The following is a 27,473-nucleotide window of genomic DNA, read 5'->3' on the forward strand; positions in this document are numbered from 1 at the left end:
TTCGTCGTCGTCATCGTCGTCGTCTCTCCGTCGTCGTCATCGTCGTCGTCTCTCCGTTGTCGTCATCGTCGTCGTCTCTCCGTTGTCATCGTCTCTCCGTCGTCGTTTCTACGTCTATTCATCTCATTCTCTCTCTCGTGTGTCTGATTTGATTAAGGTTTGAATCATTTCATTTTGTTATACATTATCTAGTTTTTGTTATATATTATTCATTTGTTGATGAATTGAAGTTGATTTTGTAGAACAATGGAAGTTTTGTGCATCTGTGGACAATGGATCTCAAAAGAATATCTCCAGTGGGAGTTTCTTGTTGATTTGAAGAGGAATGCATCAATCATTTCCATAGAAGAAGATCTACTGTATGAAGATTTGATGAAGATTGTCTCTGAAGATTTTAGTGTTAAAGAGGAAAAAATCAGTTTGAGTTATGGTATTTCATTGGATATGAAATGTATTATTGAAAGTTTCCCCCCACTCTCGATAGGTAATACTCGTCAGCTCAGAACTTTCATTTCCAAGACTAGAGCATTTGATGGAACCTGTCGTTTGTGTGTTAAGGTTTGTATGATTTTTTTTCTTCCTTAGACTTTTCAGGATATGCTTCCTAATCAAGTATTATGCCTTACAGAACTACTCGACTTTTGCAGGTTAGTACTGATCCAACTAGCTGTAACACTCAAGCTTCTGATACATTTGCTTGTACTGTTCCATTGAATGCCAATCCAGTGATTCTTTCTACTGTGCAGAGAGAAAAACAGGTACATTGTCCCTAATTCCCTTTTTCTGTTTGTGTTTGCATGATATGCTTCATAATCAAGTATTATGCCTTACAGAACTACTCGACTTTTGCAGGTTAGTACTGATCCAGCTAGCTGTAACACTCAAGCTTCTGATACATTTGCTTCTCCTGTTCCATTGAATGCCAATCCAATGATTCTTTCTACTGTGCAGAAGAAAAACAGGTACATTGTCCCTAATTCCCTTTTTCTGTTTGTGTTTGCATGATATGCTTCATAATCAAGTATTATGCCTTACAGAACTACTTGACTTTTGCAGAGTCTTCTATATGAAGGTGTTTCTACAGTTCCTTCGAATGCTCTTCCGGATTTTAGTCCTGTCCATATTAGACTTTTGCAGGTTAGTACTGATCCAGCTAGCTGTAACACTCAAGCTTCTGATACATTTGCTTCTCCTGTTCCATTGAATGCCAATCCAATGATTCTTTCTACTGTGCAGAGAGAAAAACAGGTACATTGTCCCTAATTCCCTTTTTCTGTTTGTGTTTGCATGATATGCTTCATAATCAAGTATTATGCCTTACAGAACTACTCGACTTTTGCAGAGTCTTCTATATGAAGGTGTTTCTACAGTTCCTCTGAATGCTCTTCCGGATTTTAGCCCTGTCCATATTGGACTTTCACCAACCACGAGAGGAGCTGGCGATATTAAGGTGAATAGCTATTTTAAGACAAAGAGAGAGTTGATGTTGAGGATGAAGAAATGGGCTTTAGAGTGGAAGTTTGAGTACAAGACTGTCTCTTCTAACAAGTCAAGAGTGCTTTTGAGTTGTGTTGATGAAAATTGCACGTGGAGGATGCGTGCTATCAAGCTACCTCTTTCAGATTTTTTCGTTGTTAAAAAGTATGTTCATGAGCATACATGCGATACAACACACAGGAAAGCCAACCACAGACAAGCATCTGCAAAGTTGTTGGGTTCTTTGATTTGCAGCAATTATGGAGAAAAAAAGGAAGGTCTCAAACCGAAACAGATCATTGAACAGGTCAGGATGCTGCATGGTGTTCACATCAATTACAAACAAGCTTGGAGAGTGAGAGAAGAAGCTCAGATTTTGGTTAGAGGGACTCCTGAAGACAGCTATTACAATTTGTCTAGGTGGTTGTATAAAATCACAGAAACAAACCCTGGTTCCTTGACTTATCAACATGTGGATGCTGCAGGAAAGTTCAAGTATGCATTTGTGGCTTTTGGTCCTTCGATAAGGGGATTCTCATTGATGAGGAGAGTTATTGCAGTAGATGGTACATTTCTGAAGGGAAAATTCAATGGGACTTTATTGGCAGCTTGTGCTCAAGATGGGAATTATCATCTATATCCTCTCGCCTTTGCAGTGGTTGACGCAGAAAATGGCGCCTCTTGGAAATGGTTCTTTAGAGGTTTGAGCCAGAAGATCCCGGACGCTTCGGATCTTGTTTTTGTATCAGACAGGGCTAACTCCATTTCTTCAGCGTTGGAGGATGTATATCCCTTATCTCACCATGGAATTTGCAGGATCCATCTGCTCCGCAACATCACTCCTACATATGCGAAGACTGGGTTGCTACCTCTGGTGGAAAGCGCTGCTGATGCCTATACGTGTCACGAGTTCTGGTTAATCTTCAAGGACATAAAGGATAAATGTCCTGAATTGGCTAAGTATCTGGAAGATTCTGATTTTAGGAAGTGGGCACGAAGCTATGCGCCTGCGAACAGGTATAATATCTTGACTACCAACATTGCAGAGTCTCTCAATTCTATGTTGAGGATGCCTCGTGAGTTGCCCATTATCTCTCTCCTTGAAACTATCAGATTGACGATGACCACTTGGTTTTTTGAGCGACGCGAAGCGGCTGCGAAACATAAGCACCTGGTTACTCCAAAGTTGTGCAGAAATTGGTATCTAGGTTAGGGGCCGCAATGTTGTTGAATGTGTATCAAGTTGATCGAAGCGAGTTTGAGGTGAAGAATGAAACAATGAAGTTTGTTGTTGACTTGGAGAAGCGGCATTGCACATGTAATGTTTTCGACATTGACAAGATCCCTTGCATCCATGCCATCGCTGCTGCTAAGCATATCAAGAGAGATGAAAACCTTTTTGTTGATGCTTCTCACTTGACAGAAACGTGGGCTAAAGCTTATGCTGAAAGCATACATCCTGGTGGAGAGTTGTCAACGTCCACCTATCCAGAGAATATTGATGAACTGTCTTGCCCACCTCCAGCTACCAAAAAGAAAAGTGGACGCCCTCCTACAAAGAGAAAGAGATCCGTTGGCGAGTTTGGGGTTCCTGGATCTAAATCTCAGTCCCACAAGTGCAGCAGATGTGGCACAGGAGGGCACAACAAGAGCACATGCGAGAGGCCTATAGGATGAAGTTCTACATTTTTATTGATTATTATTTGGATGTTGGCTATTTGATGGTTACATGATATGCACCAGACCATATACATTTTTTCTTTTGGAACCCTATCCCGAATAAGTATGATTTCTTCCAAATTTTGTAATATACGACATTATCTTTTGATCTCATTTCAATTCTTAGTTTAAACTTCTTTGCTAGAAAAAAACACAGTAATATTCAACTATTCTGGAATCCCATCTAGAAATTCCGAGTTCCTTTCCAAGGTTTATAATACAACATTTTCTGTTAAGAATATTTATGTGGAAAAGTGTAACAGATGATTCTCCTTGGTCTAGCGGCTAAAACACTTATCTGTCGAAATTGTAATGCTTGACTCGACCCGGGTTCGATGCCCATACTATTTAAAAAAAATTTTAAGTTGAATAAAAATAAAAGAAATATATTACTTTACTTACAACATGTAATGACTGAAATCAACTTGGCCTAGTGGCTACTACACCTTAATTCTCTCTTTCCTCCTAGTCATCTCCAGGTTCGAATCCTAGTAGATGTGTATATATATATTTTTTTCCTCCAAAATTTGCAAATCACATTATCAAATTTTCCAAATATGTAGATATTAATCCTTAGTTTTGATCTCATTTCATTTTTTTTCTAGTTTAAGAAAGAAGCACACTAATATTCATGTATATTATTCATGCATACTCTGGAAGCCCATCCTGAACTATCAAAGATCTTTCCAATGTATTATACTATAAATTATATGGCTAAATTCAATTATGTGGAAGCAACTAACAGATGATTCTCCTCAGCCTAGCGGCTAAACCACCAAACCTATGATACCGAAACATTTGTTCGACCCGGGTTCGACTCTCCTACGAGTAATGGTTGATTTTTTTTTTGTTCAAGCATGTATCTCAGGAATCGAAGAGTCTCTTCCAAACGACATCGAGTTGCTTGAAGATATTATCAAAGCTGATGGAAAATTTGATTTTTGTAATATACAACCTAGGTTTTAATGCATTACTCTCCAAAACTCCAAATCACAATTTGAAATTTCCTTATTTTTTGTACTATACAATCTTATCTTTTGATCTCATTTCAATTTTAGTTCAAATTTCTTTGCTAGAAAGAAACACAATAATATTCAACTATTCTGGAATCTCATCCTGAAACTCAGAGTTTCTTTCCAAAGTTTATAATATAACGTTTGCGGTTAAATTCATCTATGTGGACACTTATATCAGATGATTCACCTCAGCCTAGCGGCTACACCACCTATCTTTCCAAATCTGAAACACTTGTCCCGACCTAGTTTCGATACCCTTTGGAATCAGATTTTTTAAAAAAATTATACTTGAATACAGATAAAAGAAATATATTCTGTTACTTACTTCACCTAACGATTGAAACACACTTGGTCTAGTGGTATACCTTATTCCGCCTTTCCTCCCAGACATTTCAGGTTCGAATCCTGGGAGATGTGTATATTTTTATTTTTTTTTCTCCAAATTTTGCTAATCACAATTTGTACGGTTAAATATGTTTATGTGGAAAAATCTACCAGATGATTCTCCTCGGCCTAGCGGCTAAACCACCTATCTTTCGAAACTTATACACTTGTCTCGACCTGAGTTCGATTCCCCTTGGAATCAGATTTTTTTTTAACGGTTCCTTTCTAAAACAGACATCATTTATCTCAGTAACCGTTCAATAATCGAAAGGTTGCTTTCTAAACCATTTTATAGTAATCGAAGGGTTACTTTTCGTTCTATATATACAAGGGAAGATATCAGATCTCTCTTTTACTGACTTTCATTTCTTCTGTGTTTATTCTTTTCTCATTCATCAAGTTTCAATGGAAGGGTCAAAGAAGATGATGAAGCGTCCCATAAAGGAGGTTTACGGATCTGATGCTTCCGATGGTTTCAACAAAGGAAAGGCGGAAACTGTGGAACGTTACAGGGCTCTTCTTCGTTTGTCCAACGAACACAGGCTATCTGAAATTGAATGGCATCAGGCAGCCAGCAAAGCAAATTCCATTGCTTCCCAAATCGAGTTGCTTGAAGAGATTATTAAGGCTAAAGGAAAATTTGACTTCACTGCTGAGTTGGAAAAACTCAAAGAAGAACTCATGGAAGCGGATGGAATGCTTGCTGATGTGAAGGTCAAAGTTCCTGATTGGTGTAAGCTTGAGGAAAAGTGGCTGTTGGATGAGTAATCTCATGTTATGATCTTCTCTTTTTTTATGTTTTAAAGCTTATGTTTTAAGAAACCACATTATGATTTGTTTTAAGAAACCACATTATGATTTATTTTAAGAAACCACATTATGAGTAATCTCATGTTATCATCTTCTTTTGTGTTGTGTTTCAGTCAAAACAAAACAAAAACACTGATTAAAATGTAGAGGATTAGTGGTCTTATATCTGGCTAATCTCGGTTTCATATTCGTTTCTGGAAAGCCATCCTGAATTTGACATAAAATGCGGTTAAATTCATTTATGTGGACACATATATCAGATGATTCACCTAAGCCTAGCACACTTTTATTCATCTTTCGAGAGTTCACGAGTTCAATCCAAATCGGATCACATTCTTTTTCATTTTTTTTGTAAACATTAAAGGAATTTGTTTTTGGAAAGCTATCCTGAATACCTAAAATGATATCCAGATTATATAAATCTATCGTCGGTGATTAAATAAATTCACATTTACACTGTTATCGAATATCCACCATAGCCTAGTGGCAAGCCCTTCTACTCTTAGTGTACCCTTATCACACAATAAGCCGTGTTCGATCCCCGTTGTGTATACTCACATTTTTTTCTGTTTTTAATTAAATATTCAAAAGTTAACGAGTTCAATTGACATCGGATCACATTCTTTTTCATTTTTTTTGTAAACTTTAAAGGAATTTGCTAGGCTATGGTGCATTTTGCTTTCTCACTCTTTTTCTGGAAACCCATCCTAAAAGTACCATAAGCATTTGACAATTCATCAAGACATCCTAAAAAATTTTCAATAACAATCTAAATGAAAAAAACGTTAGGGATAATTCATTACAAACTTAAACTTAAACGTTAGGGATAATTAACGTCAAAGTAGAAAAACAGAGTAAAAAACAGAACAAATATGACATTTTCACTTCCTTTGACCTTCCTGGAAATCTTTATCCATAAACTGGTCAAAGATCTCACAACATAGCTTGCTTCGTAAGTCCATCGCAGTTTCATCATTTATATTAGCCATGCTCTTCAATACTAGTGACCTGCATTCCAGCATCTTCACAACAAAAATACCACAGTTGTATGGAAATTTTGTCTTTGGAAGCTCTTCTGCAAACTTAACTTGAAATGGACTGATATCTTCGAAATTAACCTCTTCACCAAGAAGTTCCATCTTTATGGCACTAATCAACACTGTCATAAATACCCAAAATTATACAATAAATTAATCACCAACAGACAACAAAATGAATATGTAAAAATGCATCACAAGCACAAGCACAAGCAGCAAGAGACAAACTTTTATTTTCTAAATTAGCTAAATTTTTTTTTTCAGGATACGCATACTTTCACAGTCCTATCTATAATCAATGTAACAATATAAATAAAACTGATTTTTCTACACTGAATGATAAAATTAATAAATCACAAAGAGTTTTTACCTGCCAGTTCTTGGATTTGATTAAGAGCACGTTTGATATTTGCTTTTGGAAGACCACAATGGAAGAGTGTGATTGTGTTATCAATCAATTGTATCTCCACCCCAATATAGTGATAGCTCAACCTATCTTCAATGACACCATATATAACATCAACATCTTCCAGCCATACCTTCTTTGGATGTATTAAACCTTTGACAAGTTCGCCTACACAGCCCTCCAATAACGTTTGTTTTTTCTTATGTGGCTTCCTGACAGATTCATAAGCGTACCCAACCACTTCTAAGAATCTGACTGGTACAAAGCATGCTGCTGGAAGATTGTTGTTGCGGAACCAAGCACCTTGCTCAACCCTCTTACAATTTAGCATTTCAAATGCAACATTTATGTGCTGCCAATGTAACAATATAGTTAGAAACTTCATATAGAACTGCTATAACATGGACATCTAACATAGCTCAACTCAACCTCTTCCTAAACATATGACACAATCAAATATCCACAAAGCATTATTACCACTCAATAAGAATCGAAACAGAGTTTGTAAATACAAAACTCAATCATATCCTTTTCCTAATCACATTGCATCATCCAGAACCACATTAATTATTAACATTAAATAAATAGAAGACAGAACAGAGTGTTGATTACCTCTTTGTTGAGATTCTTTTCTGCATCGTCCATTTTTTGAAAGAACTCTTTTTCAATTTCTCTTCCATTGATATAAAACGGTCTGTAGTTGATAAAATTAACTAGTATCAATCGAAACTTTTACAAAATAAATTAGGAATATTTATGCAAGGACAAAAAGTTGCTTACACACGATATATGCCCCGTAGATCCATCCAGTGTGCAAGCCTTGAAAACCGAGGAAATTCAGGTGTCACAAATGGATCAATTGGAAGGATTACCTCAGGTGTTACAGGCATAGGAGGGTTTCTAGGTCGTATTGGCCTCTTCTCTTCTCGCTGTAGAAAAGGAAGCAAATCTACTGGCTGAGCATTTGCTTTCTTCTTCTTCTTACAAGCGACAGCCTTCGCCTTCCCCTTTTTGAATGACAAAAATTCAGATACATTTATATCTTAATTCCTAGTATGATGTATAAATATTTCATACCTTTTTATCACCATCTCCTTCACTTGGATTCACACTCTGCGTCTGCTCTTCTTCTATCTGAAAAACAATACCGAGATATTAAACAAATGACATTATTTTTCAATTCAAGTTATCCAAGGCATTTGTTTTACCTTTTCTGTCATCTTCCAAACACCATCTACCCATTTTCTTGGTTTTCGCATCTCAGAATGGTTGAAGTAAATTTGTTCAGTAGAATTGTTCAAAGAGACAAAACACGTGCCATCAAACAAAATGACTTTAACTTTTCCAGCGCACCAGGCACCATTGTCGAACACCTCTACGTCATCCATTAGCTCATAACTTTTCTTCGCTCCAGGTCTCTCAGGTGGTGGTTGAGGACGTATTCTGTCAATTGATACACGTGTCTCAACACTCCTTTTCCTCTTCTTTTCGTCCAGAGACGGTGCGGAGTACTCAACTTTCACCATCTCAACCCCATCAACCAAATATGTTGCCAACACATTTCCTGGATACCATTTATGACAAGTATTGTCATCTTGTGATGAAATCTCCACATTTGCTCCGATCTCAAAGGTATTTTGAACTCTGCTTTCTACATCCTGTGATGGTTTAGATTCAAGGATATCCAGTCATTTTGATAGTTGCTTTATATTTATTAAAGGTTTTAAAATAAAAGTAATACCTTATTTTGCTCGTGAGTCTCCTGAATGTTTGGTGAAATGTTCTCATTCATAAGCTCGTGAGTCTCCTGAATTCAGGAATGGTTTCATGAACACGTACAAGGGCTTCCAAAAATTACTTGAAAAGTCCATTTTTTTAAAGAATGTACCTGTTGCGTCTGAATTGGAGTAAGGACTGGAGTCTCAATATTCTGTTGAGCTATTGGAGAACCAGGTGTCTCTTTCGTGATCTCATTCATAGGCTCTCGTGTATCCTGAAGTCAGGAATGGGATTATGAACACGTACAAGAACTTCCAAAAATTAATTGAAGTACAACCAAATTCATAATTTTATAAATACCAACAGTTTTCAAAATTATACTTGCCTCATTGTTAAGTTGTTCATCTGCTTGATCTGTATTGGCTTCACCTTGTCTGGAAGCCGTCTCATGAAATGGAGTTGTGTCAGTCTGTGCAAGTAGAACAAAAATTAGGAAGGCAATCCTAAATATGTATAACATCTTCCAAAATTACTTGACAACTCAAAAAAAAAAACTGAATCAAGAACTAGATAAACATTAATTTTAATTTCCGAAAAAAAAGTTACCTCATTGTTTGGAGTTTCATATGAAGTAACTCTTTGTAGTTTCTCTAGTTTTGTCACACGTTCTTTAATCTGTTTCCTGTCTTTTTCAATCAAACACAAACGATCGTTCATGATCCTTAAATTATCTCCCACCATCTCGCTGATTCTGTTGATCTTTGATTCCAAAGACTCCTCCTGATACGAAGAAGAAGCTTGACTCATCCCTCCATTCCCAAACAGTAAAGATGCTCTTCTTATTTGTTCATTAGCACCGTATAGGTCTACTGACATGTTTCGCCAATCTCTAATTTTAAACTTATAACCTCTCTTGGATAAATCGGCCATGTCATCCAGATCTTTATTAGCTTCGTCTTCCATGCAAACATCAGCTTCTGGATCATTAGGAATAGGAGGTAGGATGCATATGACCTTAAGCTGAAACCATAAAAATAATTAGCTTTTAAATGGAGAATCATAAGGCAAAACAGAAACAAGAAAAAAATAATGTAAAAACTTACATGATCTTTGATTTCAATTAGGAGAACATCTATCAGCTGTGGAGAAGCTATTTGAAGGTACTTCTCACACAAAAATATTGGGGTAGACGGTTGAACGCTCAGAATAGGAACCACTTGACTGAATGCATACTGTAGCAAAGGTACTGACTCAAGTATCCATATAAGAAATGCCATAGGGAATCCTTGCAAATCATAATTGTTTTTGTCGAGGCTTTTGTCGACAGCTCTCTGAAGTGATTTTAACAGCAAATTATAAGCTGTTCTCCCCCATGGGTATGTCATCAAGACATCCATATCCTGCGCTATTTTCACATAATCCAAAGTAAAAGTTGTGCCACCGTCGAGAAGGCTCTTCTGTAGTAGTATGCTCTCAATCAGGAGGAGCATTGCAAGGCAGAATCTCTCATCAGAAGCATCTTCTCTTGTGTTTCTGAGCTGCTTCTCCACGTCCTTTACTGTATGAGTACGCCCTTTTAGGAAGTCCCACTTAAATCTCTCGGTTTCCTCTCGTGGTTCTCTTGCTTCACCACTACATTTCAAACCAGTCACCATGTGGAATTCTCTTATAGAGAACCTCATTGGCTGAGCACCAAAATGGAACCAGGATTCGTGTCTCTTCACTGTCTTGATGCTTTTGGTGAGAACTGCGTGCACTATCTTAGCTGATAATTTCAAAGACCTCTCTCCAAGCTTGATCACCGGTCCCAAAAACGTCCCTCTTATTCTGTTGAACTCATCATTTCCTAGAATTTCCTTAACAGTTTTGATATAAGCAACTATCGAGTGTTGGTTTATCGATATCGTCTTCTCTGGCTCTGATCCAATCGGATATCTCAGCTCAGGCAGTGCTAGTCTTAATGGTAATGGATCTCCCATCTTGTTTCAGGAAGGGTTTCCTGAAACAATACAAATCCTTCCTGAAGTCTATACACATGCTTTCACATGAACTAGAATTCTACCAATCATATTAGGTTAAAACGAGCAAGTCTATACACAAGCAAAAACCAGGAGACCAATCTCTCAGAAAGAAAACACACATAAGGTTGAATCTGCAGGAAGGGTTTCCTGAAACAATACAAATCCTTCCTGAAGTCTATACACATGCTTTCACATGAACTAGAATTCTACCAATCATATTAGGTTAAAACGAGCAAGTCTATACACAAGCAAAAACCAGGAGACCAATCTCTCAGAAAGAAAACACACATAAGGTTGAATCTGCAGGAAGGGTTTCCTGAAACAATACAAATCCTTCCTGAAGTCTATACACATGCTTTCACATGAACTAGAATTCTACCAATCATATTAGGTTAAAACGAGCAAGTCTATACACAAGCAAAAACCAGGAGACCAATCTCTCAGAAAGAAAACACACATAAGGTTGAATCTGCATCATACCTTAAAGAGATAGAGCTCTAGAAATGGTTTTTCTCGGAGAATAGAGAGAGCTCGCGTAAAAGATCGAGAGAGAGAGAGTTCTGGAGATGGGTTTTCGTCGGAGATAGAGAGATATGGAGATGAGAGAGAGATTCGAGAGGCGGAGACGAGTGAGATTCGAGAAGTTTGAAACGGCGAGAGTGTTGAGACGGCAAGAGTTTTGTCTTTTTCCAATCGAAATGTATTGGTTTTGGAAACCTATCCTATATTAATTGGTTTAAGTATGCTTATGTAATATTCTTTAACAGATGATTCACTTCAGACCAGCGGTTAAACCGAGGCATTTCATAACACAAAAGTCTCTTTATCCCCGGGTTCGATAAGTGGTGGATTCAAAATCAATTTTAATTTTTTTTGTGTTACAGTTTCGAGTTAAATACAATTAAATGTAATCCATTAACAGATGATTCTTCTTTGCCTAGTGGCTAAAATCCCACACTATCCAAATACGCAAACTCTCTCCCTCTGGGTTCGATCCTTTTTGGATCTAAATTTTTTTTTTTTTTTTTGTCTGTAAACATCACAATTTTAAGCTTACAATTTTTTCTGGAAAGCCATCCAGAAACATTATTTAACCTTCCAAGATATATGATACCCAAAAGAAATACTTGATATCCTTCCAATCTTTCTTATGTAACCAGACGCCAACAACATAACAAAATAAACAGTCATAACTAAAACCGAGTCTTAACTAAAACAAAAAATGTTTTGATGCATCATTCTCATTTCCCAAAGCTCTCATCCACAAATTGGTTGAAGATCTCACAAGACAAGGTTCTCCTTAGCTCCAATGCATTGTCATCATTAATCTTTGTCATGTCTCCTATCTTCAATGACTGGCACTCCAGAATCTTGACAAGAAATATCCCACAGTTGAAAGGATGTTTTGTCTTGGGTAAACCTTGTGCCTGCTCAACCTCAAATGGAATCATCTTCACTTTATCTACCTCATCACCAGAAGATTCCACCAGCAGATCAGAAATCAACACTGTCATATTTAAAAATCAATATCAAGATAGAATCAGTTGAATATTTCAAACCAAGAAACAGTTGAATACATCAAATACAAATTGTTTATACATACCTGCCAACTTTTTCACTTGAGGAATATCAATGCTGTTGCTTTCCTTTTGAAAACAATCATATACTGTGATTCTTTTCTTCTTCAAATGAATTTCCATCCCAATCCAGACATTGCTTTTTTTTTCCAAGAGTAATCCCATACACAACATCAACATCTTCTCCCCATGTCTTCTCTGGATATACCTTCCCTCTTACAATATCTTTAAATAAATCGTTGAAAATCTTTTTACCTTTGACCTTTTCTTTCTTGTAAGCCAAATCATGAGAGAGCAAGCAATGCAAGAACTCCATAGGTAGGAAGCACGCCTTTGGAATCTTGTAGTTGTGGAACCAAGCAGCATTCTCATTTCTTCTGCAATTTAGCATTGCAAAGGCTCCATCAATGTGCTGCAAAAAAAAATGCAAACATTATCTATTTTGTTACTATCTAATTCCTGAAACTAAACAAATCCTTCCTGAATTTTTTTTTAAAAAAAAAGCTCAAGGCAAGAACATATGTAAAGAAATTACCTCTTTCTTAAGGTCCTTTTTTGCATTTTCCATGCTTTGAAAGAAAGATTTCCTTATCTTATTATCATTGATTGATAGGGACCTGCAGTCGATTAAAGATTCAAAGGAATTACTAAACCTTTTATACATAAATATAAGAATATATAGACAAGGACAGAAACATGCTTACGTTTCATGCATGCCGGGCTTTAATGTCATCCAATTTTGAAGCCTTGAAAGCTTATGTTCCGCAGGAGTTGAAAACGGATCAACTGCAGGTATAATCTCAGGTATTACAGTTAAAGCCGGATTTCTGTCAGACTTGAATGGAGTTTTTGTGTCTCTAGATCGTTTAGGCACCCTCTCGCTCCTTCTTAGGAAAACATTATCCATTCCTGAATTTTGTGATGAGGCAGCAGCTTTCCTTTTCTTATCAGGCTTCACCTTTAATCAAACAATAGACACCAAGCAAAATATTATCAAATTTGTTGCAATCGGAATTTCTGGAAACCATTCCTGAAACTAAAATGTATGTATATCAAACAATTCACGTGAAGTATAATTCAAGTTATGATTTACCTTATCTGCCATCTTCCAGACTCCATCTTTCCATTCTCTATGAATTCGCAAATCTGAATGTTTGAATAGAATAGTTTCCATAGAAGTATAGAGACACACCGAGTATGTGTTATCACCAAGTACCATGCTAATTTGTCCGCTGCTCCAGCCATTGTTGTAAAAGACTTCTACCTTATCCATCATCTCAAAGGATTTTTGGTCACTAGTTGGTGTTGCAGGACGTATTTTGTCAGCCGTGATAGTATCCTGAAGTTTCTGAAGTCTATGTTGGTCTGCGAAGAGTGTCGTGTACTCAACTGTCAGCTCCTCTAGTCCTTCACACAGTTTAAGATCAACAACCTTTCCTGGATACCATATTTCGTCATCAGTAGACAAAATCTCAACCTCTGCGCCTATTTGAAAGTGAGCTAGAAGCCTGCTTACTTCAACCTATGAAAAATGAAGATTCAGTAACATCAGCGGTTTCAAATTGTTAGAATAATAATTAAAGATCAAATATACTCGATGCATACCTCGTTTGTTTCTGAAAAATCTATAGCACTTGTCTGAAGATGCTCTGTTTTCTGAGTAATAGGCGGTATCTTCGAAACATGCTCAGTAGTAGGTTCAGTAGTAGGCTCTGTGGAAACTAGCTCAGTAGTAGGTTCTGTAGTATCCTTGAGATTTTCTTCTGCTTGATTCTGCTCTGATGGTGTCTCATCGGATTGCTCTCCCTCACTTGTCTGAAGGTGCTGTGTTTGCTGAGTAAGAGGCTGTGTAAGAGGCTGTGTAAGAGGCTGTGTCTTCGAAACATCTGTGGAAACTAGCTCAGTTGTATGTTTTGTAGTATCCTTGAGATTTTCTTCTGCTTGATTCTTTCTGCTTGATTGTGTCTCCTCTCCCTCACTTAGAGAAAAATATTGGGTCGCAGTTTCTGTCTCACTCTATAAGACAAAAGTAAATGGTAAGAGTTAGTTGAATAGAAAAATATTACATAAACATTTTAAATATTTCTTCTTACCAAAGCATTCTTATTTTCTTCAATAACTAGTGCAATTAGTGAAGACAATGGAGAGGAAGGTGTGTGATGCACAGCATGTGTATCCTCCTGTAATAACAATAAAATAAAAGAGGTAGTTATGAAGAAGTTTCTACAATTTAAAATTCAAGTTGTACTTATGAAAGACATTTCTATGCTTACCTTTTTATTGTTTGCTGAAATGATCTCAGTCAATGGCTGTGTAGCCTCATACGTTCCCTCTGTTACCGTCTGCAAAAAAAAACAAAAAAAGTCAGGAAGGGGATCAAAAACACGTACAAAAGCTTCCAAACATTACTTGAAATCTCCAAGATTTTTTGAGCATTTACCTGCTGTTTCTGAATTGGAGTAAAAACTTGAGCCTCAATACTCTTTGGAGATATTGGAGAAGAAGGTGTCTCATTCATTTCCAGTGTTTCTTTTTGCAAAACTTGAGTCTGAGCAGCAGGTGACTCAATCACAATCTGCAAAAAATATCAGGAAAGGCCATCATGAATACATTCAATTATAATTTCTAGAGTAAATATTACCTCATCATTTGTTTTTCCTTCTTCTTGATTAGTTTTGGGTGGCGTCTCATCAGTAGAGGTTTGTGTTTCCCTCTGCCAAAAATTAGAAAGGTCTATATATGTAAATCACCCAAAACTAATTGTAAACTCCAACTGTCATTGAGCATATACCTCTTTTGTCAGATTAGGAGTGAAAACTTGACTATCAAGGGCAGGCGTGTCATCCGATGGCTCTCTCTCAATCTGTAAAAATTATCACGAAGGCAATCCAGAGTACGTTCTAAAGCTTCCAAACATTAACTTAAAAATCCAAGATTTTTTTTGACCATGTACCTGCTGAGTCTGACTTGGAGTATAAACGGGAGTTTCAATACTCTTTGGAGCTATTGGAGAAGAAGGTGTCTCATTCATTTCCACTGTTTCTTTCTGCGAAACTTGACTCTGAGCAGCAGGTGACTCCCTTGTTAATTTCTCTCTCACAATCTGCAAAAAAATATCAGGAAAGGCCATCATGAATACATTCAACTATAATTTCTAGAATAAATATTACCTCATCATCTGGTTTTCCATCTTGATTAGGATTGGATGGCCTCTCAGCAGGTGACTCACTTGTTTCTTTCTGTCAAAAATCAGAAAAGCCTTTATATGTAAAAAAAATCACCCAAAACTAATTTGTAAACTCCAACTGTGAAAACAATATCATTGAGCATATACCTCTTTTGTCAGATTAGGAGAGAATACTTGAGTATCAAGGGCAGGAGTGTCATCATCTGATTCATTCATTGTCTCCTGCAAAAATCAAGAATGCATTCAAGAATATGTACAAAAGTTTCCAAATATTACTTCAAAACTCAACAATATTTATTGGTTACATACCTCATGTGTCAAATTAGGCTGTTGAGACATTGGAGATAAAGGCGTCTCACTCGATGGTTGCGTGTAATCCTGCAAAAATCAGGAAGGCATTCAGGATTTTGTACAAGAATTTCCAAATATTTTCTTAAAAATTTTTGAGCATATACCTCATTTTGTTGAGACTTTGGAGATGCAGCTGATTCAATCATTGTCTCCTGCAAAAATCAGGAATGCATTCAAGAAGTACAAAAGCTTCCAAATATTACTTCAAAACTCAACAATATTTATTTGTTACATACCTCATGTGTCAAATTAGGCTGTTGAGACATTGGAGATAAAGGCGTCTCACTCGATGGTTGCGTGTGAGACATTGGAGATAAAGGTGTCCCACTGGATCGCTGTTTGTCAAATATTAGGAAGGCATTCAAGAATATGTACAAGATCTTCCAAAAAATACTTGAAAATGCAAATGTAAAAGAAGATGTTTTGAGAATTTACCTGTTGTGTCACGTTAGTGGGAAAAACATTGTTGTTTCCTTCCAACTCTGACACACGGGCTCTAAGATGCATGTTTTCTTCTTCCAGTAATGACATTCGATCCTTCATGCTCTTCAGATTCTCCTCCATTACCTCATGATCCTGTTCACTTTTTCATTTACTGAATCCTCATCAATCGGAGTAGAAGCTTGGCCAGTCTCCTTATTTGCCATCATTTGAATAAGAGCATCCAATGTTTCAAATGTGTCTACACACCTATTTTCCCAGTCATCGGCTGTAAGCTTGTACCCTTTCTTTGTTACATCTTTCAGTGTTTCCAGCTCGTCACTATATTTGTCTTCAATGGAGATATCATCTTCTGGATCATGAGGAATAGAAGGTAGTATGCAATGGACCTTCAGCTGAGAGTATTTTAAAAAAGACCAATGAGAAACATATTAAAAAGAAGAAGCCAAATAAACTGAGAAACATATACTTGGAAAAGCTTACCTTTGTATCAGCTTCAACCTGTAAAACCCTATCAAGTGATGGATTCTCTACCTCAGTGTATTTTTCACACAAGTAAGTCGGCCCAGGAACCTCAACTGTTGGTACACACTTACTGAACTTATTCCTTAGCAAAGGAATCGACTCTAGTATCCAAAGAAGGAATACTAGAGGATAACCTTGCAACTCAAATTTGGATTTATTCTCCAAATGATTCGCGACAGCGTTTTGAATTGACTTCAGGAGCACAATGTAAGCCTCTTTCCCCCATGGATATGTCATATCCTGTGCATTTTTCGCATATTCCAAAGGAAAACTCCCTCCTTTGCTCTTCCGCAATAATATGCTCTCTACCAGGATGAGCATTGCGAGGCATACTCTCTCCTCAGAAGCATCTTCTCTTGTGTTTCTGAGCTGTTCCACCACGTCACTTAACTTATGACTACGCCCCTTTAGCAATTCCCAATTAAATCTATCGGTTTCCCTTCGTGGTCCTTCTAATGCACCACTACATTTCAAGCCTGTCATCATATGAAATTCTCTTATAGAGAACCTCATTGGCTGCGCACCGAAATGGAACCAGGCTTCATTCTCCTTGACAGAAACGATGCTTCTAGTGAGAATGGCGTAGACCATCTTTGCTGATAACTTCAATCCTCTCTCACTGAGCTTCATTATAGGTCCCAGAAATGATCCTAGGACTCTTATCATCTCATCTGGTTTTAGGATGCTGTCAACAATGGAGATATACTCTGAGCCGGAATATTGGTTGATTGCTGACTTTTGCTTTGGCTGTGAACCAATAGGATACTTCAGCTCTGGCAGTGCTAGTTTTAGAGGTACTGAATCTCCCATCTTGTTTCTATCCTGCGTAAACAAGGAAAAAAAAATTTCAAACTTTTCTGGAAGGCTTTCCTGAAATAACACAACAAATGCTTCCTGAAATTATTATAAACACTAGACAGTTTCACAAGCAACAAAAGACTCATAAGCAAATTCAAGACCCTATAAAAAACAAATGCTTCCTGAAATTATTATAAACACTAGACAGTTTCACAAGCAACAAAAGACTCATAAGCAAATTCAAGACCCTATCAAAAATATCAACATTCCTAATCAAAACAAGACTCCAAGCAAAAAAGTTTCAAAATGTGTTACCATACGAGTTTCAATATTCAACATTCAATAGATGCAGCAACAAATGCTTTCTGGAAATCTTCTAAAAACATTCAATAGATGCAGCAAGAGACAACAAACTTTTATTTTATAAATTTGTACAAACACACAGAAGGTTGAATCTGCAACATACCTCAAAGAGATGAATTATGCTCCAACAACTTTATGTTCCCACAATTCAAAAGTCTTTCATTTGCTTCGCTGGTTAATAAGAAAGAGTAACAAACAAATCAAAATCAAAACGCAAGCTTCACAAATTTTAATTCAAAAACCCTAATTTTAAAAAGTTACATAGTGATTTGTGTCCGATTTTGAGAGTAGAGAGTGTGACGCTGATGATTAGATAGCCGGAGAAGATGATTAGCGAGCCGGAGAAGATGATTAGCAAGCCGAATAAAATGACTAACGAGCCGGAGAAGATGATTAGCGAGCCGGAGAAGATGATTCCCGAGCCGGAGACGATGATTCCCGAGCCGGAGACGATGATTCGCGAGCCGGAGACGACAGTGCCGGTGAGGGTTTGAAGATTCCCGAGCTGGAGACGACACGGTTCGAAGAGTCGCGAGTGAAGGAAATGAATTGTTTTTTTTTTTATTCTTATAACACAAGGGTAGTAGTGACATTTTGTCCTTTAATGAATGTCATTTTTGTGACTTTCATTTCCTGGTGTCATTTTTGTGACATAAACTTGAAAGGTGTTCTTTTGGACAATTGCCCTAAAACAAACTTTCATGTCTATTTCTAATAGATTATTATTTAGTAAGTAGTTTTTAAATATTCAGAAAAACTCGTTGTGGGAACCGAAAATCACACCGTCGAGTTTTGTTAATCGGAGGAAAGCCAAGTTAACCTAGCCTTCTCTAAAGGTTCTGGTTATCTGTTGGGCCACACACGACACGATCAATATGAAAGAATAAAATGAAAATAAGCAGAATAAGAGGATCCTATTTCCGAATTCGCGTTTGAGCGTGAACAACAAGTAAAGACCTAGGCTACAAGAGCTGTTGGTACGTTCACTAGTCTAGCGACCTAAATCTAAACTAGTTGAGTCGCAGCTCGATTAGTAAAAACGGAAAAAGATGCATAAATTGCTCTAAGTGCTAAGTTGCTCCGATGTGCTCTGATCTCTCCTCCCTCTTCGTCCTAGGTCCTCCTTATATACTTCTCCTTAGGTCGGTTTACCTCTTCTTGGGCCGGATTTGTCGCGAAGCGGGCTTTTCCAAGTTTCTTTCTTCTTTGTGATTATCTTCGGAAATTTTACATTTATCTCTTCCCGCGGATGAGATAAACCGTCATACCAGTCTTTAGGCTCAAGTCTTTTGGGACCATAGATGGGCCGTTGTCCGCAATTCGGACCCTCTTTGGACCGTATCGAGACTTAAGCGTTTTTACGATTTTACTCGCGAAGTAGCCGTTGGTATAGGCATGGTTCTTCCAACGGAACCATGTTTCTTCGCATAGCCGAGGCAGCCGGTGTTAAGTTAACCGTAACCTGCTCTACTACGAAGAATAGGAAACCGTTCGAGAGATATAACCTTCCCAACTTCCCGAAGACTTTCGACAATGTTTTTTAGACGGAACATTGGTGTCGTATCCACGGACCCGAAGACTGAGTTACGCAAACTTCAGACGAAGATGCATGGTTATGGGATGGGACCGGGTTCAGAATGGTCCACGGAGAATTGGCCGCGCTCGCTGGGCGAGCTGATCCGTGCCACGGTCGAGCTCGCCGGCGAGCCGACCGGCAACACGGTCGTGCTCGCCGGGCGAGCTGGCTAGTGTCGCGGCCGAGCTCGCCGGCGAGTCGACAGGCAATACGGTCGTGCTCGCCGGGCGAGCTGGCTCGTGTCGCGGCCGAGCTCGCCGGCGAGTCGACCGGCAACACGGTCGTGCTCGCCGGGCGAGCTGGCTCGTGTCATGGTCGAGCTCGCCGCACGATCCGTTTCGGCTATTCGTTTTCTCGGCTTTTGAAGTTTTGACCGAGATTCGGTTTTTCTGAGGACTTTCGGATATCGATTCCGTTGTGGGAACCGAAATTCGCACTGTCGATTTCCGTTTAAATAAGGAAACTAGGAAAACCCTAATTTCCCAGAGGACCCGGATATCTGCTAATTACCACACGTCAAGCAATCAGAACAGGAGAATAACAACGATAAGAATAAAAAATCGAAAAAGAGAGAAAAGTAGATCTTGTTCCGAATCTGCGTATGAGCGTTTACAACAAGGTATAAGCCTGGGCTCGAGAGCTGTCGGCGAGATTCCTAGTTCTAGCAACCCTAAGACGGCTAAACTTAATTGGGTCGCAGCTCGAAATAACAAAAACGAAAAATTGCCTAAATTTGCTCTAAGTGCTAAGTTTGCTCTGAAAAAGTCTCCCTCCCCATGCTCCTCGCCTAGGACTCCTTATATACTAGCTCCAAGGTCGGTTTACGCTTTTACTCTTCTGCCCTTAAGCCGTCATAGCATAAAAATGGAGATATTCCATTTTTCCCGATCTTCCAATTATCTTCAAAACTTCCGTATTTATCCGCGGAAACTTGACATTTATCCTTCCTTGTGGACCAAGTGTAAACAGTGCTGCGGTTTACGGGCTTTTGGTTAAGAAATCGTAGGATGGGCCTCGAGTCATGTTTTAGATCCCTTTGGGCCGTCTTCCGATGCGACACATTTACTATGAATTCTTTTCGATAAAGAACGAACTTTCCGCGGTTTCTAATCCGCGAAGTTTGATTGATGGATTTGAATAGCGGAAAACATGGACTGAGCTTGCTACGGTCTTCGGGAGATAGCATTCGAAGGTTTGACGAGAATGCATGGATTGATGTCGTATCGATGTTCAAAAGGGTTCGATCGTTACACAGCGACTGAACTTCGGCTCGAGCTCGGTTGCAACGTAGCGACCGAGCGGGACGATCGCTCGGTCGCTACGTAGCGACCGAGCTTTGGCTCGAGCTCGGTCGCTACGTAGCGACCGAGCGGGACGAGCGCTCGGTCGCTACGTAGCGACCGAGCTGGGGCTCGAGCTCGGTCGCTACGTAGCGACCGAGTGGGACGAGCGCTCGGTCGCTACGTAGCGACCGAGCTTTGGCTCGAGCTCGGTCGCTACATAGCAACCGAGCGGGACGAGCGCTCGGTCGCTACATAGCCACCGAGCCGGATGATCGAGCTTGGCCGAGCTCGGTCGCTGCGTAACGACCTGTTTCGAGCTTTCGTCGGACAAGTAAGAATCTATTTGGAAAAGTACTCTTCGGAGAAATTCTTATTTTCTTCCTCGGATGTTTTGAATGTTAAATTTGTCGTAACCGTTTTTGACCCCAACAGTTAGCCCCCCAGCCCGTTAGAGTTGTGACTCTAGCGGGCGGATAGAGGACTTTGACAAGGTTAAGTGTATTGGACGAAATTCACATTTTAAACCCTGCGGAAAAAAGTTGTCAAGACGATATTCCGAACCCATACTTCTATAAGTAGTGAGCTCTTGTCATTCATTTTCTTCAGACCTTCCCTTCTCCATTCCTTCAAACTCATTAAAAAACTCTCTAGTTTCATAACTTTCCTTTCAACATGTCTTCCTCCCAAGGTGATAAGAAGGATTCCGACGTCGAGATGGGCGAGGCCACTTCTCCGGCTTCGGTTCTAACTTCTCCGGCGGAAGCGCCGGCTTGTGTTGCCGGTCATCTTTGTTTCCGAGAGGAACTAGTTCGTCGTCAAGCCGAGAAAGAACTAGCTCAAGCTGGCTCTGAGTTTCCGTCTTCTTCCGAGCAGGTCGTTGCCTCGTGTCATGGGACCGAAGTCATGGCTTTTCTCCCGCAAGCCCTACCTGCAGGATCTTCCACGACTCCGATCCTCGTCGAGGACAAGGAGAAGGCCGCTGACTCTATGCCTCCTCCTCCAGCCAGAAAAGACGTCGTTCTGGCATTGCGTGCTCCTAGCGCTGTCCTGGCTACTCAGCCTAAGAGTCGGAAGAGGAAACTTACCAAGAGTGGTGACGGGGAGAATTCGCAGCGAGGCGGATCGAGCCTAGCATCAGGACTTCGCAGAAAGGTTTATCTCTTGTTTGAATTCTCGATCGTCTTTTGTGCATTCCTTTCTCGGACTTAGTCTTAAGAATTTTCACTGTTCGCAGTTCATATCGCTGATCGATGGGATGATCGGCGAATGTGGTTCTGAGCCAGTCGCCTTTCCGGGGAGTTGGTGGAGCTTCAGGGCAGATGGTCCGAAACCGAGGCCATGTTGACGGCTGTTAAGGACTCTCACTCTGCGAAAGTGTCGAAGCTCGAGGTTGCGATAGGAGAGCTTGAGAGGGACCTTGGGAAGACGGCGAGTTCCTTACTTAAGGAAAAGAAGGCCAGGAAGGCCAAATCCTCGGAGGTGCGTCGACTCCAGCGTCAGATCGAGAGTGACGCGGGACTAGCGCACCGTGGGATCCAAGAGGCTACGGATGCCCTTCGCGCGGAGTTTCAAGCTCGCTTGGCGAAGATTTCTGCTTCCCTGGTTTCCCTCGAGTGTATCCGGAGCAGGGATCTAGCTTTAGCGACGATTGAGGGCGGGATGGCCGTGGTTCGGTCGTTCCAAAGTGAGACTCCCCCGACCTTGGAGGCCGAAGAGGCCTGACTGTCCGGCTGCAAGGGAGATATGGCGGCAGAGAATGGAGATTTCGGTCTCGTCCTGGCCGACCTGAAATCCGCGTGCTTCCTTCCGACATGTTCAGAAGACCCAGAGGGGAAAGACCCGATGGTCGGAGAAAACGGAGATGGCGCGGCTCCAGGCTCGGACGAGGCAGCGGGTGAAGAGGGGGCGTAAGTTCTGAGGATGACTTGGGTTAGATCTCTTGCGAGAGATTTTTTTATGTTTTTATGTTTCGGCCTTGAATGGCCTTATTTGTATTTCGGGACTGGCCGTGTGTGGCTTTGAATCCCTGCCGCTCTGCGGCTTTCTTTTTATGGTAAGATAATCGGATAACGCTTTTTATGAATTTGCGAATAGTGGGGAGGAAGGTGATGAGTTGTCGTCTCATATCCTTCTTCGATTATGAAATGTTTCATTCGAGACCTGTTTCGAGAGTTCTTCCGCGAGATGTGAACTCTGCGGGGGTGCTGAAGATGTCGAACATAAACATAGAGGCATGGTTTAAGAATCTCTTATCTTTCGATATCATGCCTTCGAGATGTTAGAGACCAGTGCGCTGGGTTTAGGGCAAGACCTAGGTTTACTCTCGGTTTAAGGATTGCGCGGTGACTAACCGGCTATCGTTTTTCCTGTCGCGATTTCTTCCTGATTCGTATCGATGTAAAGTCCGCGATAGGTTCTCGGCTTATACGACTTGTTTGATACGAATCGAGCATCTCTCCGGAGACCGGAAGTGCTAGACCAAAATTTTGGATTTCTTTTATAGCGCTATTATCCTTGTGTCGGATGTAAGAGAGTCATCTTCGTGAGATGGCTATGTCTGTTTAGGACGTTTTGTGAGTTCGATGTGATCAGCATCGGACTTGGTGGCGTGTGCCGTTGTTTCGAATTTTTTGCGCAAAATAGGTGCTAGTGTGTGCATATATATGTTTCTTTTGTGACGGAAGTTTCGTTCGTTCGAAAGAAATAAACTTCTGAGGCATATTTTGCGACGTCTCGCGATGCCAAAGGTTGCTTCTCCTAAACGGTTGACTAATATCCGAAGACCTCGCACTGATTTTACAGGTGAGGAGGTTTTGATAAGTCGAAAACACCAAGGGCGTGGTGAGAAGTTTTTTTCGATTTTGGGGAGTATACGAGTATACGTACCCACTCCCCCCTTTTTAATGAGGGGGGACAGCTGAATTTGCCTTTCGGCAAACTGCCTACGTACTCCTTGCGGAGATCAAGCCGTCTCGTAGTTCAGTGATTGCGGGTTGGTTCGTTTAGTGATAGTATTTTTTGAGATGCATCGCGTTCCAGGTTCTAGGAATTTTTATGCCCTGCATGTTGGCTATTTCGTAAGAACCTGGTCGGACGACTTTTTCGATTTTATAGGGGCCTTCCCAGTTTGCTCCGAGTTTTCCCGCGTTTCGTTCAGCGGTGTTTTGGAAAACTTTGCAAAGGACCAGATCCCCCTGATTGAACCTATGATTTCGTACGTTGGAATTATAGTATTTTGCAGCGGCGTGCTGGTAGTTTTGAATTCGGATAAGCGCTCGATCCCGGCGCTCGTTAATGAGGTCGAGATCATCCAAGAGCATAGCATCGTTGAGTTCCTCTCGTTCGGGTAATAACCTTCTTCGAACACCGGGAAATTCAACTTCCGCGGGAATCATGCATTCCGTGCCGTATACCAGAGCGAAGGGAGTTTCTCCCGTTGCTCGCCTTGGGGTGGTACGGTGAGACCAGAGGACTCCCTCGAGTTCGTCGGCCCATCTGCCTTTTTTGGCCTCTAAGCGTTTCTTCAGTCCGTCGAGAATGGTCTTGTTGATTGTTTCAGCTTGTCCGTTGCACTGCGGATATCTGGGAGTGGACTTGTTGAGTCGTATCTTCCATTTTTCGCAGAATGCTTCGAATCGGGTGGAGATGAACTGAGACCCGTTATCGGTTACGATCTCGTAAGGAACTCCATGCCTACAGATGATGTTTTTCCATACGAAATTCTCGACTTGGACGTCCTTTATACTTGCGTACGAGTCCGCCTCTACCCATTTTGAGAAAAAATCGGTAAGGACTAGAAGGAAACGCTTTTGCTTTGAATTATGCAGAGGTCCGACAATATCCATGGCCCAGCGCATAAAGGGGTAGGGCGATGTGATGGAGGAAAGAACTTCGGCCGGTTGTCGGATGGTTGGTGCATGCCTTTGGCATTTTTCGCATTTTCGTGGGAATTTTTCGCAATCTCCGATCATCGTCGGCCAATAGTATCCATGGCGTTTGATTTTCATGGCTAGTGATCTCCCGCCGGAATGGTTGCCGCAGGAGCCGGAATGTATTTCCTCCATTACTTTTCTCGCCTTTTCTCCTTCCAGGCATGTCATGAGTGGTCCGGAGAATCTCCATCTGTAGATTTCGCCGTCCACTGTTGCGTAGCGTGCGGCCTGTGTTCGGATCTTGCGAGCTGCCCATTTTTTGGCGGGTAGTTGCCCGTCGACGATGTAGTCTCGAATCGTCTGAAGCCATGGGGTATCACAGCCGTAATCAGATTGCTCTGATGGTGGTGGTATGATAGTTTCTTCTTCATCGTCTTGGCCTTCTATGAGATTGACGACGATTGGTGGTCCGATGCTCGGATGTTCGATGAACTCGACCGGAATTACCCTTTTGAGTCCTGGATCAGAACTTGATGCTAGGGCCGCGAGGGTGTCCGCCTGGACATTCTCGGAATGGGGGATCCGCGTAAGGGCAAAAGAGTCGAAGTCTTGAGCTAGACCTTGGACCAATTTGAGGTACGCGTCCATCCTTTCGTCTCTGGCTTCATACTCTCCGCTGAATTGACTGGCCACTAACTGGGAGTCGCAGTAAGCGTGGAGATTACGTATTTTTAATCCGTGAGCCAAACGTAGCCCTGCGATTAATGCCTCGTATTCGGCCTCGTTGTTCGAGGCATGGAATTCCAGCCTGAACGATTGTTCCAAGATCTCGCCCGTCGGAGAGGTGAGACGGATTCCGATACCCGATCCTTGCTTGGATGAGGATCCGTCGACGTGGAGGAGCCAGGTGGAATTTGGTTCCTCATTGGTTATTGTTCCCGTTGGAAGTTCGACCAGGAAGTCTGCGAGCACTTGTGATTTTGCGCTTGTCCTCGGTCGGTATTCGATGTCATACTCGCTCAACTCGACCGCCCACTTAGCCAATCGGCCTGATTGACTTGGGCTATGCAAAATTGTCCGTAAGGGAAAAGTCGTGAGGATGACAATCGTGTGGGATTGGAAATATGGTCTTAGTTTTCGGGCCGATGTTACGACCGCGCATGCCAATTTTTCCATCAACGGATACCTAGATTCGGCATCCAGCAAGGTTTTGCTTATGTAGAAAATAGGTTTCTGCTCCCCGCGTTCTTCCCTGATCAGGACTCCGCTTACGGCCGTTGCCGACACAGCGATGTACAAGAATAAAGGTTCCCCTTCCACGGGTTTTGCGAGGACTGGAGGGGTAGCTAAATAGCGCTTCAACTGTTGGAAGGCGTTTTTGCACTCCTCCGACCACTCGAATTTTTTATTTCCTCGCAGGACGTCGTAGAAGGGCATGCACTTATCTGTTGATCGTGAAATAAATCGGTTGAGCGCTGCGATTCTGCCGGTCAGTCTTTGGACTTCCCGCTTATTCTTTGGTGAAGCCATCTCGATTAGTGCGTTGATCTGTTTTGGATTCGCTTTGATACCGCGGTATGTGACCAAGTAGCCGAGGAATTCCCCTGATGCCACGGCGAATCTACATTTTGTCGGGTTGAGCTTCATGTTATGGGAATTTAATGCGCGCAAAACACTCTTCGAGATGTGACACGTGATCTTTTGCTTTGAGGGATTTGACGAGCATGTCGTCGATATAAACCTCCATCGTTTTTCCGAGTTGTTTGGAGAACATTCGGTTTACGAGTCGTTGGTAAGTTGCACCGGCGTTTTTGAGGCCGAAGGGCATTACCTTATAGCAATAAGTTCCGCGATCGGTAATGAACGCAGTCTTCTCGCGATCGTCGGGATTCATCCTAATTTGATTATAACCTGAGAAGGCATCCATGAAGGATAAAAGTTCGTTGCCCGCTGTTGCCTCTACCAATCGATCGATATGTGGTAGAGGGAAGCTATCCTTTGGACATGCTTTGTTTAGGTCGGTAAAATCCACGCAAACTCGCCACTTCCCGTTTTTCTTTTTGACTACTACAGGGTTGGCGAGCCAGTCTGGGTATCTTACTTCTGTTATCGACCCAACTTTAAGCAATTTTTCGATCTCATCGTTTACTGCGGCAGCACGTTCGGGTCCTAGCTTCCGCCTTTTCTGCTTGATGGGTTTGAATGTTGGGTCGATATTCAACTCGTGACATGTTATGTTAATGTCGATCCCCGGCATATCTTCCGCAGCCCATGCGAATGTATTGAGGTTCTTTTTAAGACAGGCTATGAGTTCTGTTCTTAAAGGCTCGCGGAGATTGGCTCCAATCTCGACGCAGCGTTCCGGGAAGGCTTCGTCGAGACAGATCGTCACCACGGGTTCGCATGTTGGCTCGCGGTTTTCGTCTAGGGCTGCGATGTTGCGAGATTGCCAGAAGAGTTCCGCTGACTCTTGACCCCGTGTATCTTTGCTGGAGGTCTTTTTCTCCACTTTTCTAGGAGTGATCTCGAGGATTGGTCTTTTTCGTTTCAGTTCCGCGGCGAAGCAAACCTGTGAGACTCTCGGATTTCCCCATATGACCTCGACTCCGTTAGGGGTCGGAAACTTGAGGCAAAGATGGTACGTTGATGGGATTGCGCGCATGGCGTTTAGCCATGGCGTCCCCATGATAACGTTGTAAGATCCGAGATGGTCAACGACTAGAAACTCTGTGACGTTCGTCACGGTTCCGGCTTTGACAGCGAGATTAATCGATCCGTAGGCCATGGTTATTTCCCCCGAAAGTCCCAGCAGTGGGCTTGGGTATTTTGTGACTTCAGATTGATTGATCCCCATTTTTTCGAGCGTTTCTTTGAAGATGATATCGGCCGAACTACCGGTGTCGATAAGCACC

General features: G+C 41.1%; 4 protein-coding genes across 9 annotated transcripts; 1 reads left to right on the top strand and 3 right to left on the bottom strand.

Annotated features, from left to right (window-relative positions):
- The first annotated feature begins 246 nt into the window (after positions 1-246).
- Positions 247-3,153, top strand: LOC125579867. The gene is made up of 4 exons (XM_048743760.1): positions 247-430; positions 1,073-1,137; positions 1,343-2,493; positions 2,685-3,153. Exons 1-4 carry the CDS (start codon positions 247-249, stop codon positions 3,151-3,153), a joined length of 1,869 nt encoding a protein of 622 aa, XP_048599717.1.
- Positions 3,154-6,150: 2,997 nt separating this feature from the next.
- On the bottom strand, positions 6,151-10,832 carry LOC125580786. 4 transcript variants are annotated; one of them, XR_007318566.1, is made up of 3 exons: positions 7,629-10,830; positions 7,461-7,542; positions 6,151-7,200 (listed from the first exon to the last, which is right to left on the bottom strand). XR_007318566.1 is itself a non-coding variant. In XM_048745930.1 (3 exons), the coding sequence occupies exons 1-3, from the start codon at positions 7,736-7,738 to the stop codon at positions 6,796-6,798; spliced, it is 597 nt and encodes a 198-aa protein (XP_048601887.1). In that variant the 5' UTR covers positions 7,739-10,832; the 3' UTR covers positions 6,151-6,795. The 4 variants fall into 4 exon arrangements, 1 of the variants encoding a protein (XP_048601887.1); XM_048745930.1 differs by having other exon boundaries at positions 7,629-10,832; XR_007318564.1 differs by having other exon boundaries at positions 6,151-7,542.
- An 880-nt stretch (positions 10,833-11,712) lies between these two features.
- Positions 11,713-16,273, bottom strand: LOC106431036 (mucin-17-like). Of its 3 annotated transcripts, XR_007318562.1 has the most exons (18): positions 16,139-16,273; positions 15,940-16,038; positions 15,808-15,855; positions 15,662-15,730; positions 15,500-15,574; positions 15,336-15,404; positions 15,119-15,268; positions 14,957-15,028; positions 14,807-14,878; positions 14,606-14,740; positions 14,439-14,507; positions 14,259-14,345; positions 13,771-14,181; positions 13,259-13,687; positions 12,870-13,123; positions 12,701-12,782; positions 12,192-12,577; positions 11,713-12,095 (listed from the first exon to the last, which is right to left on the bottom strand). XR_007318562.1 is itself a non-coding variant. In XM_048745929.1 (17 exons), exons 1-17 carry the CDS (start codon positions 16,265-16,267, stop codon positions 12,248-12,250), a joined length of 2,580 nt encoding a protein of 859 aa, XP_048601886.1. In that variant the 5' UTR covers positions 16,268-16,273; the 3' UTR covers positions 11,713-12,247. The 3 variants fall into 3 exon arrangements, 1 of the variants encoding a protein (XP_048601886.1); XM_048745929.1 differs by having other exon boundaries at positions 11,713-12,577; XR_007318563.1 differs by lacking the exons at positions 15,500-15,574; positions 15,662-15,730; positions 15,808-15,855; positions 15,940-16,038; positions 16,139-16,273 and having other exon boundaries at positions 15,119-15,338.
- On the bottom strand, positions 16,267-17,953 carry LOC125579868. The gene is made up of 2 exons (XM_048743761.1): positions 16,628-17,953; positions 16,267-16,539 (listed from the first exon to the last, which is right to left on the bottom strand). The coding sequence occupies exons 1-2, from the start codon at positions 17,477-17,479 to the stop codon at positions 16,267-16,269; spliced, it is 1,125 nt and encodes a 374-aa protein (XP_048599718.1). The 5' UTR covers positions 17,480-17,953.
- Positions 17,954-27,473: the final 9,520 nt, after the last annotated feature.

This window comes from Brassica napus, chromosome C1 (assembly GCF_020379485.1).
Source record: "Brassica napus cultivar Da-Ae chromosome C1, Da-Ae, whole genome shotgun sequence".
In the NCBI taxonomy this organism is placed as follows: Eukaryota; Viridiplantae; Streptophyta; class Magnoliopsida; order Brassicales; family Brassicaceae; genus Brassica; species Brassica napus.